Here is a 13953-nt window from a genome sequence, read left to right on the forward strand (position 1 = left end):
AAACTATATGCTAGTAGAAACAACGAATTTAAAAAAAATTGGTGTTGTGCTCCTTTACATCGGTATGGTGTGTTATTAACCGACACTGTAATCATTTTGATAAGAAATATTTGTCATTTAAAGCAAGCTAAACATGGCAAGTCGTTATTTACTACGAATAATTGTCCTCACTCTTATAACAAACGTTTGCTGAAAACACATGCATCGATAAAAATCTAAAAAATAAACAACCTCTTTCCAAAACAGGCGTACAGTTCGTCTTTTGGCAGTTGCAGACAGCTGAAGTGGTGGAGAGGCTGGAAGAGGCGGAGCAGCCGGGACACCTGGTGGAGGAGGAGGGGGTGGTGGTGGTGGTGGTACATTCATCATAGGTGGAGGGGGTGGCACTACACCAGGAGGGGACAGGGGTACTGAACCAGAAGGAAGCGCCGAAATTTCACCATTGGAGAGTAGAACAGGATTTAAAACATCAATATCATCTAATTCAGAGAGTCCACCAAAATCAAAGCCATCAATGAAAAGTTTTTTCTACACAATACAACATAATTACGTTCAAAAAAATATATTTCATTCATTTGTATCAAAAACCTACAATAACCTAAGATTACTAACTTGTGCTCCCTGCGTGAGCAACTTCTCCCACATAATATCGCTGTCTTTTTTAGGAGAAAAAGAGGGGATAGTTTCATTAATAGGCAAAGTTTCTTTTTCGGATGGCTTTAAACGCTTTGCTAAATCAACTGTACCATTTTGGAGTTTCTCTGCAATGGCTTGAACACCTGACAATTTAATGTCGTTTTCAGCTGAAGCCACGGTATCATCTGAACCCTCGTCGCTTTCTGTTTGTTTCGCCGCAACAGCTTGATTGGCATAAAGCATGTCCATTATCAATTTCTGATCAGTAGTAATTACATCATTCGGGCGTTGTTTTCCAAGTTCTGTCGGTTTCAACTCGGCGGTGGGGTCTGCTTTTATCCCATGATTTATGATAACTTTTTCGGTTCCTGAACTAATTCCCGGGAACGACTTGTCTACGTGACATACGTTTAGTGAACCATGCACATCTTTATTGGTCTCATGTACAGATGGAGTTATTACTGATGACTTTTTACTATCATGGTCATGTCTTCGACGACGTGTCCTGACTATGTCACCGCTATCATCAGGTTGTGATTGAGTTTGCGGGTCCAGTGGTCCTTGTCGCTGCTGAAGATCTCGTTTGTCCTGGAGCACTTGTTGTTTTCGTTTTTCTGTAATACAAAGCAATATGCAACAACAAGCATCTATTGATTAAACAAAGAAAAAAGAAATGGCTAAAGTACCATTCTAGTGAAACATACAAATAAACTACTAAAGGAACACTTACTCCCTATCTCCCATACACTTACTCTACTTCATAACGGTCAGTAAAGGAAAAGCAGTCATTGATTCTGCATTCCTGCACTTGTTAAATTAAAGCGTATAGTAAAACCAGGGACAGCTTGGTGTGGTATATTAAACCAGAAATATATTTCGCAAACAGTTGGGCATCACGTCATCTGTCAAAATAAAATGCCAAACTGTGGGCGAAATATATTTCTGTTTTCATATCCCACACACATGCTGACTCTAGTAGGCATATTACTTTACTTTAAATTAATTATTATCCAGCATGTAATTCATTTCACTTTCATAAAACGTAAGTAGGGAAAATGATATGATGATACTTTTCATACCATTATTATATGGCAAGTATAAGAAGCTCTATGCTCAACCAACTTCAGTGCTATTACACGCTTGAAATAGCAAAGCAAACCAATATTTCACAAAATATGGTTACTCAATCTTGTGCATATAATGAAACCTTAGCTTTTGCGCAGACGATATAATGTTTTGCATTTCTAAGTTGCAGATATTTTTCAGGTGAAGGAAGATTACCAAGGCAATTATTGATATGGCTATAAACATTGCGATGCTATTAATGGTCTACCTATTCTAGCATCTTTGGTCAAAGTCACGACAAAGTTTCAACTACTGTATATATTGCGACTTACCTCGAAAGTGCATAACATTTAGTTGAGAATGCTCTATAAACACTTTACGTTTGTGGCGGTTACGCTTCAAATGGCTTTAATATTTTTATTGTGCCATGTTTATTATTCAGCTATAGCTTCTTGTGACACAAATATTTTGCTTCCACTTTGGCCATATCAACTTGGTTTGGTTTTTAAATATGTATCAGTATCTATGACCAAGTTTACATTTCTAAGTACAGCTAATCTGAAATGTAGCATTCATTTTTACCCAGTCTTCTTTGTTCAAGCGCTTTACTTGAAGAAGTTCTTGTTGGAGGAGGAGGTGGTTCACTGGGTGCATCTTGGGCTGAAAGATATAAAATTAAAAAAAACAAGGTAGACAAGAAAAATAATACAGTAATATTGAATAATAGCAAAAACAATTGAGGAAACATAAATTGACAATACCTCCATTCAGCAAACCATTTTGTGTAGAAATTCGTGCTGACAATTCGTTGTTCAAAACATTTTGCCTGAAACAGGGTAAATCTATTATTTGTTGATAAACCTTTGAAAATGGAAGTGTCAGAATATAAAAACACCCTATTTTCCTTTCCATATTAAACACATGATCCAAACACCTGCAGAAATTCGTTCTTTGATTTTGAGCATGCCATGCAGAGAAACATTTCCTAGCACAACTATTTCAATATGCACAATTGCACATACTATAACGGTGCCAATATGCATGTCAACAGAGCTGGACAGTTTTTGCTTGATATAAAATGTTGTTAAACCTTGATTAATTGGGCACAATCATAATGAATTACAAGAAAGTAAAAAGATGCTGCACATCAGTTAGTTAACGCAGTTAGGCAGATATCTCCCATACACATCATTGCAAAAACATGCTGAACTGATTGTAGGAGAAACTGCAATCATTATGGTTAATATTAAAATGCCAACTGCAACTGCAGTCACAAATTTAAGTTCCTTGTCTTGGCTGATACAAATCTGTATGATCAACCCACAGCATACAAAATGCATAAATATTCTATAATTTCATGAAACTTTGAAAGTATATACGACCAAACTTCAGTAAAATTTAGTCTAACTTGCAGGTATGTTGCATCTATACACACTTGACGTGATGATCCAACAATTGATACTTCATTCACAAATCACAAACTAATCACAAGTCTACAAGTGACAATACGGTGCACCTCACTTTCAGAGCTATATTGATTAGAAGCGCTCTTTATTTGATGTCTGTAGCTGCATTTACACGCAAACTTTAGCAACAGCACAACAAATCGTAGTTATCAATGCTACCTAGGCATAAGTTAATGCACTGAATTACAGTAAAAAAATAAAAATAAATTCTTAATAACTAGTAATGCAATTCACATTTCCGGTTTTAGAAATATTGAAATTACTCATAGAGCAATAAACATCAGGATTGACTCATGGTGCCCGCTATATGAATCCAACATGCTTTATGGTTCAAACATTTATTTATATATTTGGGAATAACCATCGAAATTAGGAAACTGATTAGTGATACTTCATTTCACCTTCGCTCTTTTTCATCCCACTTGGCGAGTCTTTGTCGCCTTTTTCTTTCCCGCTGTTCATTTTCATCGTTAGATGCTGTCACTGAGTTAGTGTATGGTGAAGAATATGAAGTAATGTTATGCATTCTGCAGGCAAATGCAAATGTTATTGTAGAGTTAGCGCCAGCTTGAATAAAAACAAAGAAACTGCAAGTTTGCAAAAAAATCTTTCAAAGATAAACCTTGGTTTTTCAGTGGTAAATACATTTCGTCGTAAATCATTTTGTCTGAGCTTCATGTGGTCATTTCTGCTATAAACGAAGAACATGCTAAATGTTATTCGTACAAATTCAATAATTAGCAGAAACAATATTAGGAAAGTTATGGTAATGAGCAAATAATTCGAACAGCTGATCATAAAAATAATCAAAACGTTATAAAAAATTGATATGCAAGACCGGGAGGCATGAAGATTAATGCAGATATAAAGTTATCACGCACTGTTACTCTGCAACCAAGCTCATCATGCAGCATAACTTATAGCAAAACAGATGTTGATGATGTTATGTTATGCAAAGCAAAGATTCAAATGGCATAGCTATCAAACATGCAACAAAGTGCATTTATGTACAACTGTACATGTATTATCAACGATAGAATATTTGCCATGATGTATCATTAACCTTTGCGGACTTCGGCGACGACTCCTTGTTTTAACTTCAGTCTCAGTTATAAGCTCAGGGGCAGGAAGTGATAATGTATCAGTTGAGCTTCATTAAAATTGACAATATACTAAATGTTTAAAATGCTAACAGTTGTTAGCATAAACTAATGGGCTGCTAATAGTAGAATGTTATACCAAACACATCCAGGTTCCACTAAAGCAGAGGTATACAGCAGACGGCGGGCAGGCTACAACGTGGTCCATGCTACATACTTATGTGGCCCGAATTTTGCACAGACTTCAAGTACCAAACTTTACCTGTGTGGTTTCCAAGGTTTCTGACTGACAGTTGAATCAATAGCCTTTTCTTGATTGATTAGAGATGCGAGCTCAGACACCGGACTTTCATTAGATAATTCTATAGCAGTTGTTAAAGAATTTCTTCGCTTGCTTTTACGATCTGCCTCAGATTTAATTCGTTCTCTGTTCCATCTGTAATATAGTGATGTATATATAAGTTATACCAGGGTTTCATTGGAAGATAGATTTAGGTTAGATTAAGGTAACATTTAGTTTGGATAAATAAGAATTGTAAGACACAGCTTCAAATGCACTGTTTCTTTGTTGAAATAGTGGCAGCCATGCGTGTACGTATAAGGGTTGGGAATTTAGCTGTTAGCTAAATTATACTATAAGTGAAGTAAGTCATGTTCGACTCCATATTGCAAATATATTAAATAGTTTGAACTAAATTCTTTCCTACAGTTACATTTTTGGCTAAGGCCAACAAATTTTTTATCACAAAGCCGCTATTAACCGAGTAAACTTTCCCAGCCCTAGTATGTGTATATATGCATATATATAGCCATGCCGAAAAGTTTAAGGGTGGAGAAACAAAAAACAAACTCACATAAGTTAAGAATTGAACCAAAAGCCTTACTCCACTGAGCGCACATTTACAAAATGGAATTGGACACGCTTGATTAGTCATAAAGACAACAAATAAGTAGACATTTGAAACACAGATCATAAACACACAGGAAAAAACTGTACTGATGAGCACATTATAGCATTGTTGTCAGAGATTGGGCGGATGTGCATAAACACTGATGACTATAATAACATCAATCTATACAAGACCCCACCTTAACGAATGTCATCCTCATTGCTGCACCTGTTTGCCTTGCTCTGTCTTAGATCGTTTTAAACTGTCACCGGCCACCACATTTACCGGGGATAAAAATACATAAATAACGATGGAGACAGTATTGCTTCTTGGGCAGCTAATAACAACCTTGCCTTGTGTTCTGTCACATCTCCACCTGGCTTTCGCAAGCATTTATGCTGACGACTCATAACATGAATCGGTTTCAAGCATGTCCGTGTCTGATGGAACTTGTGAAAGGCAGTCTAAAAGCGCTTAAGCTTTCAGGCTTGCCATATGTGTTGAAGTGCTCCCACCCACAGTATCGACACTGCTATAAACATGTTAGTATAACACGACAATCTTCTCATGTATGCAGGGATCACTGCGATTAAACAACTCCTTCTCTCTTGCCTTGGGCAACGGAGTCATCTCATCCACTCCACTCCATGCCATTTGCCTCAGCAAACAAGTAAGCTCGATGACAATTGACACATCTATATGTTCTGGCCATATTGCACTTGTTAGAACAAGACAAGAACTCGGGCATCAGTGTCATCAAATCAAATTTCCGCCACACTTTGCAATATCATCACCGATGTCCACTTCTACCCCATCAAACTGTCGCTTCTTATGTTGGCATGGATATGCTTTAACCAAGACTATACCTGGCGTTGGCCACTTTTGTTCAACTTTCAACAAATGGAGAGTGGCGAACTCTGAAGCTTGTTTGTGTGGCACGAAGGAGCAAACCGCACACAATCTGATCACACCATCCACCAGGTCCCTCACGAAATACACTGCCTGTGTATTTTCAAAGACAGCATAATCCAGTGGCTACTCGTTTTTTTCCTCAACAGCTAGCTCCGATGAGAAAAAATTAGTGCACACGATGATAACGCAAGTTAACAAATTGAAATGAAAATTGCAGTATTTCGAGATTGAAAGATCTTGCAAAAACTCCTTATAAATCATAATATACACAAGGTCGTCTTCACAAAATTCAAAAGGTGTTTAGCACACGAGTCTAACAGAGTTTGCAGCTCAAAGGCCTTTATGACGGGTTAGAACAGGTCACTTAATCCAGTTCTCAGTGAATCATGGTAAATCTTAAAATTATTCTTGTCAAAGTCAAAGTGCAAAAGTGACAAAAATGCAAGTCAAACTACAGAAAAAAGACAAAAAACACCTAGCTATTTCATTCTGTATATACCATTAAGACAGTAGTCTGTAGAGGAAGCCACCAACCACCCAAAACTAAGATCTCTATGATTTTGTTGGACTCTTATGACAGCATTTAAAAACCTGATTAAAAAATTCAGAGTGTATGGTATGGTTGGTGTTGTTTTTAGCCGGGGATTTACAAGAGGGCTAGAAGTTGGCTTGTTTGAAAGTTCCAGTTCGCATGCAGATTGTAACTAAAAATTGGAACGAAAATAACCAAAATGAGCATTTTTAAATCGAACTCCTATTTGGTGTTTTTTGGATTCGGTCTGAAAGTAAATCTTTCGAAAAATGAACCAAACTATTTTGGCCAAATCATGCAACTTACAGTAGTATTGAAAGTGTGAAAAACAGGCCACAAAAGTTCTTAAAAATTGTCAGTAATTGTATTTTTAACTACAGTTAACAGCCGATACGAACCCAAACCCGAATAGATTCGCCGAATATCGCCTTTATGGAAGATTCGGGCGAACACGAATACCAACAATGGCGAAGCCGAATACAATATTACTTATAAATTTAATGACTTTTCTTAAAAATGATGATCTAGTTTCCCGACAGAGCTAAACTAGAGTCAGCAGTACTTACAATGAAGGTCGTTTTCCTAACGATTTTGCTTTTTCAATCGTTTTTTAAACACTATTTTTCGAAAGAAAGCGATTTGTTTATCGATTACATCATGTTAAAAGCAAGACTTGACAATTTTTGGATGAAATTTTATTGATTGGTTCTAATACGAATAGATTCGGGATTCATTCGTGTCGACCTTCATGATATTCGGGTTCACACGAACCCGAATAATCTTCCTCGCGGCACATCCCTAGTATTATCCAAAGGGAGGCATGAGCACACTCCATAGAAAACACATTCGCAAGCTTGTTTTTGAGAGCAACTGCAGCGTTACTTTGTTCATACACTCACTCATACACATTTTTATTGTCTTCTAATGGCATACAAAACAGTAGCTGTGAACTTGCTTTCAATAGTTATAAATGTTTTGATTGATTTGAGACAAAATTTTACATGATCGTGGTGTAAAAAATCACTTATCACTTACTTTATTCCTGATGCGGAAGTGCAAGCAACAGCCAGCATGTCATCATCCCCATCTTCATGTTTAAGAGCCAGCTATTAAATATATCCAATAATTTAGTTTGTTACTATCTATTTCACCAGCATGTAAAAATGTCCGCGTCTAACCAACTTTATGCAAAGACAACAGCAATTTGCAGTTTTGATAACTCCAAAAACATTGTTGGTATTCATTATAGAAATATATAAAAGTTGTTACCTCATATATTTTAAATTGTTCAACAAGATCCATATCATTTCCTTTTTTATTTATATGATGCTGCATACAAGCAAAAGAATATCAGAATTAGGTATAAGGTTATAAAATATGATAAGACATGTAAGCTAATGAAGCATTAATGCTACAATCATGGAAGTGTTTAAGACTGACCAACAAACATTTTTGGCATGTAAAATGATCGTGTTTCTTTGATGATTTGAAGTCACTCATTTCAAAATGGCATTATTTTTTTCAGATTGGCTCTCGTTCTTTGAAATCACGTACAATTCTTTATATTTTTAAATATCGTCTACATCAGGGGTGTCCAACTCAAACACGCTGACGTGCCAATTTTTATCTTATAACTTATTCCTGTGCCAAAGTTTGGTAAATTACGTTTAACTAATTCTTTCTAATATGATTGTTTTGTCTGCATGTCCGCAGACAAAACAGAAAAAGGGCCAATTTAGTAAATTTTCAACAACATTACAGCCACCTGTTGACCTGTGCATGCACTTAGACTATTATACTGTGATACAGGTCAGAAGTAAATGTTATTTGTTGTAATTGCTGCAATTGTTTTGTATTGTGAATAAACAATATCACAACAATTGACTGTGTAAACTTGTCAATGTAAAATCTTAGTTTTTGGAATATGAATTTTCACCAGAGCTCAAGTGCCATTTTTAAATAGGCTGTGTGCCACGTGTTGGACACCACTGGTCTAGTACTGTATAACCGAAGTTGCAGTTTATATGACCCATATATTATCACCATGCTAAGTAAAACTTAAGTGAATGCAAACATAATATTTCCCATGAAATTATAAGCAATTACCAAAAATAATTTAATTTAAAAAATAAAGAAAGTAATTTTAGGATAATACTGTTAGAACATATCACTAAATTGTTTTAAATTGCAGTAATTGTTTCTCTTCCAAAGGCATGCTAAACTTCACACATATATGGTAACAAAAATAATGAAATGAATGACAAAAAAGTTGTGAAAATAATTAATTGGCCAACAGATGCAGTAACCCAACCCAACCAGCTGCACTGAAGGCTGAATTCTCGAGTTATTGAACTTGCTTGGTTAATGAGGAAAATAGCTTAGAGCGGAGCAGATAAATTGGCTCTATTGTCCACATTCCAAAGGGTTGTAGCTCCAGCACACAAGCTGGAACTCAACAGTCATATAATTAAAGCGATGCAAGATGTGAGTTTCTTGCAAAGTGACTCAAGGTGTCGGTGGTACATGGGCAACCTGACCAGAGCTGCCCCAAGATATTTCGGAACAGGACAAAAGGGAAGAGGTATCCCATAAGGAAAAGTAACAAGTACAAGGAAATGAGCAAGTGCTTTATCAAGCCAAACATGATTTGAAGCAATTTGAGGGTGGTACAAGTTTATAATGATGGGATGTTTAACTTTGAACTAGCTTTTTTGGATAGGGTTACAATTTTTTTATAATTACTGGAAGGATATCTGGGCTGCTTGAAATGCTAAGAAAGCAGGAGTACTTGGTATAACCCTATTGCTATCCTAACTAAAAGATGACTAAAGTTATAGTAAAACATATCAAAAACCAAATAGGATTTTTATTGCTCTTGCAATACAGTACTATCAAACATCATTCGAGACATTAGCATGCTCAATGCCATTGTTGGATGGTGAACATTGAAGGTTCTTTTCTAGTTGTCAGTGAAAAATCCTTAGTCTTCTTTTTATGCTTTTGCAGAGCCTCAGCGACTAGATGTCTTACCAATACGAAAACACACAACTAATGGACAAATCCGTGGTAAAATATTTAAACAAGTTCTGTTTTAAAATCAATCAATCCGGATATATATTGTCTACAAATGGAAGCTAAATTTGGTGCTAAATGCCAGAATAAACAATTATGCCAAAATAAAGTGGAAGAGTAAAAACAGTTTTTAATCAAGTATGGGTGAGGTAATTTATACAAAAATGATTTAAAAATAGCCTCATGAACTTACTTTTTTGTACTAATTAATGAAAATACATTACCTCCAATACCTTAATAACCAGAACCAATTCCTTAAAATTAAATGCCATTTTGATTTTGCACTGCAAATTTACCCTAAAAATAGTCTATCATATTGTCTCTTTAAAATCACACCTGTGCTACTACATCCATTTTTTGTTCTTCAAGTGAGTCTGTAATATCATAAAATGTGTCTTGATCACTGACATTGCTCAGAGTTTTATTAATTAATGTCATAGCATAGACCAGCAATTCTGAATCAATTCCATCCTTTTCACCAAGAACTGCCATCAGATTGCTCCAAATTGGAGAACCTTCCACAATATAATAATTCATACGTTATATTTATGAATCTAATGTCATTTTGTATATTTTTAAATTTTACATAAACAGTTGTTTCTCACGTTTTCTTCGGTCTACATACTGGACTGCTTCAGTCAGAACCAGAGCATTCGGTTCAGAGTATTCCACAAAAACAAGCAGAAGCTTCAAACTAGTTTTCACAACCAGGCGAAACTACAAAAAAAACGCTTTATTCAACAAATATTCAATACTCAATGCATCAAAAATTATCTGATTACTAAACAGTTTTGTAAAGTTAAACCTAAACACAAAGGACTGTAATTAGAGATATTCTAAATCCTTAAAGACTAACAAGTTTTAAAATTTGCATAGGTTAGCAAAGTTAAGATTATATCTAGAGACATGCCAAAACGAAAAGATTCAGACTTGTGTGAATAAAAATGATAATACTATACGGTATGTAATTTGCATGAATTCGAATCTGTTAATAATGGTGAAAATACGTGCTAAGCTAGAGTTCAGTCCAATTCAATGGTTGACAATTTTTGTGATGGTCCAAAAAATTTGTCGATGAAGCCCAGCATTATAACTAAAACCTAATGAAGTATGATAGTTGTAGGCTTGTGGCCATTGATACCACACCACTAAGCAATTCCCATTTAACATTGTCTTTTGCATCATACTTGTCGCAAGCTTCACTGAATATTTGATTGAAATTGTATCGCATATGCTAACATATGTGTCAACTACATAATTTATATGATTCACTTAATTTTTGGTTCAGCTTAGATGAATGTAAATTCTATTTGCTTTGTATATGTAATGTAAAGCCTGTGGTCTGTGTTTACCGAGAAAAATAGGCTGTGGTGATGTTAGAGTCGAAAATATGCTATGGTGAAGGAGTGGAAAAAAAGCAAACGGTTTCATCAAGCTTGTTATTTGTCATCCATATCGCTTTTATACTGAGTTGGTTTGTTGGAGATCTAGACAAAAGAAATTCTCCCAGCCCCTCGCACAGAGATACAATGGGGGTATATAATTACAAAAATAATAAAACTACAATACTTCAAATTTTACATATGGTGACTGAAACCTGAGCTCATACTACACCAACGTTGACAGAAACTACATTCAATCTGACACGAAGCATTTCAATCAATGAAACAATAAAAGTATCTCTTTCATGTGTTATGAATATTAAATCAAGATCTAGTCTGCTTGTTTCATTAGAACAGAGTTCTTCACATCGCAGCAGACATGCATAAGCTTGTAATATACATACCTTTGATGCAATTAGTGTATAAAGCCATCTCACAGTATCTATGTGCTGTATGACACCTTCCATACCATCCACATATAACATTATTTGACCAAGTGCTGTAAATAATTACAATAACGTTATGGAAGTGAGAAAAATCAATTTACCATAAACAGCAGCAAAAACAGTAAACAAGATAATACTACAATACCTTTTCCTGCAGTAATATATAGGCTATAGCCTGCTAGAGGGCCAAACACACTCTGGGTGACGTAACATCTTTAAATCAACTAGTTTCTGATCCATAATTGTATTACCATGGTATGGTCAATCACAATCTTTATTTTTGGATTGAGAAAAGTGTTTGCATGACTTAAGTTCGGCGATGAATTCTCACTGCTCGAGTCCCAGTTACTGAGTTTGCTTTAGTAAAAATTGTCATAGATACGTATTTTTGTATTTTTTTTCTTCATGTTGTATCGTATTGCCCGAATTTGGTATTATTCATCAGGACTACTATATAAATTAATTTGTTATTTTAATTTTTGGTCTATTAGTACATTATCACACCAGTCACAACACAAACACCGACTCGATCAAAATAAATTATAACAACTGTTAACTGACTAGTCTTATTAATTGGTTAATTGATCTAGGTCCTCTTGTATTACACATATACCATTGCCTTGTGATGACATGTTAGTATTTGGTATTCCCCACTAATCATACTACTGGTACAGTAGATACACATTATATTGTACGAATAAAATCATTTCACAACAAAGATGGTTAGGAGAAAGGGCCGGGGTTAACTTTTCTCCCCTAACGTGACCCCTTGGGAGTTAATCAAAAATGGAAGGGTATTAAATGTAACAACAAGTTCCACTTGCAGCAAAAGTATTGAATCTATATTTAAAAAGACTTCAAAACTTGTTACTCATTGAAAAATGGAGTAAATCGCACAGATATGTTTTAAAACAAGAAAAATTGTTTAAAAAGTTACAGGCATTAGAAAGATACAATTTTAAATTCGGGGAAAATAACTGATCTGATGTGAATTAATTACCGGTATGGGATTTTCTTTGTCAAAAGTCATATAATTAAGTTGGATACCAATGCATGAAAGTGCTAGTTGTTACCAGCAATCATTACCTAAGTTATTTTCGGGCACACTTTAAGCCTCTTTCGGCTTTGTCACAATTCTTAAGCCATTCCGACAGCCTATAGTCGAATAATCATGCAAGTGTGATCAAAACATAAAATTGATACTAGATGTTAAACTTCTAAACTTTTGTGGAATAGTGATTTCATAAAGATTTCACATATCAAAGAGATAAAGATGATAAGATAAAATATACAACTCGCAAATACTACAATGGCTTCTTTGTATTTCTTTGGGAAATATTGGATTGCGGATATGGTAATAGAAGCTGACATTTCTGGAAATCACTTAAAGAGAAACACAAGATAAAACAAGTACTCAGGGTGTAAACCAGACCTAACAAATGAATATTATAACTACAGTATTTCTGTTCACAGTGCTTTGCTTGGGTGCATGATTTAGGGTTGCCATACGTCTGGATTTTCCCGGAATGTCCGGGATTTTAGTATTCAAATCTGGGTCAGGAATAAATTTTTAAAAGAGCTTAAATGTCGAAGGTTTTGAATAATGCATTTTATGAAATTTAACTGGTAATATTTTCACAATAAGAATTTGTTTAGTGCCGAAGATTAAACTTTGTTGTTGTTTTACTGTTGAAAATGGCTACGCGAAAATGTAAATTTACTGACGAGATGCAGGCAAGCTCCTTTCGACTTATGAGGGTATCTTAACTTAATTTACCTGTTGAATTATCTAACTCCATTGCTGCGTGCGGTTAGAATACTCTAACCTTTTGCAGCCGAAAGGTTGTGATATTACAACAGAAATAGCTTACAAGAAAAGGTTTTTATTATAGGTGCTGTACACTTTCTCAATATTACGAATAACCAAGAACATAAGCAATACTACTGATTATAAGATGGTTATTTTCTATTAAACAGAAAGTTGTTGGACTAAGCAAATGTGGCAATTCTGTGCTCTTTACCCTCTGTGACAGTGATGCTGTCTTGCAGAAAAAATAAACGTTTGGATTGGTAGGATGTAAGAACATACTGTAAAACGTCGTGTAGCGTCTGTTTAGTGTCGCAAAAGTTGTCCATTGATACCATCAGGAATTTGGCTTTTTCTGATATGGTAACCCTAGCATAATTACTATCGCTGCTAATGATTGCGATTATTTTTGAAAGAACAACTAAAACATTGGGTCAAAGTTTGACTTCGTTTATTACATTATGGACGTGGTTTAAAGGAGGAACGGGCCGAGTTGAATCCGATTCCAGTTGTTCAGTCGAGTATTGCCATGTTTTTAATATTTGGACTTGGTTGAGTATTGATTAATACTAGATGACGTCTCACACGTCGGTCATCGCGTGTAGGTAGACTGCAATAATGTTTTTTAAATAACCAAACTGTTTA

At 35.3% G+C, this 13953-nt stretch overlaps 1 protein-coding gene across 6 annotated transcripts in view; it reads right to left on the reverse strand.

Moving 5' to 3' along the window:
- LOC143468236 (FH1/FH2 domain-containing protein 3-like) overlaps positions 1 to 13953 on the reverse strand; it is a 39627-nt gene that overhangs the window by 9073 nt on the left and 16601 nt on the right. The window contains exons 6-18 of one of the 6 annotated variants that reach the window (XM_076965308.1): positions 11460 to 11554; positions 10279 to 10390; positions 10010 to 10188; positions 7871 to 7930; positions 7637 to 7707; positions 4530 to 4703; positions 4231 to 4317; positions 3790 to 3855; positions 3569 to 3694; positions 2463 to 2527; positions 2284 to 2361; positions 613 to 1250; positions 232 to 528 (exon numbers count right to left, since the gene is read on the reverse strand). In XM_076965308.1, the coding sequence (XP_076821423.1) occupies positions 232 to 528; positions 613 to 1250; positions 2284 to 2361; positions 2463 to 2527; positions 3569 to 3694; positions 3790 to 3855; positions 4231 to 4317; positions 4530 to 4703; positions 7637 to 7707; positions 7871 to 7930; positions 10010 to 10188; positions 10279 to 10390; positions 11460 to 11554 (2048 nt within the window). Of the gene's footprint in view, positions 1 to 231; positions 529 to 612; positions 1251 to 2283; positions 2362 to 2462; positions 2528 to 3568; positions 3695 to 3789; positions 3859 to 4230; positions 4318 to 4529; positions 4704 to 7636; positions 7708 to 7870; positions 7931 to 10009; positions 10189 to 10278; positions 10391 to 11459; positions 11555 to 13953 lie in introns of all 6 variants that reach the window. The other 5 variants (XM_076965306.1, XM_076965310.1, XM_076965309.1 and 2 more) reach the window with 5 other exon arrangements.

Source organism: Clavelina lepadiformis, chromosome 8 (genome assembly GCF_947623445.1).
Source record: "Clavelina lepadiformis chromosome 8, kaClaLepa1.1, whole genome shotgun sequence".
Taxonomy (NCBI): domain Eukaryota; kingdom Metazoa; phylum Chordata; class Ascidiacea; order Aplousobranchia; family Clavelinidae; genus Clavelina; species Clavelina lepadiformis.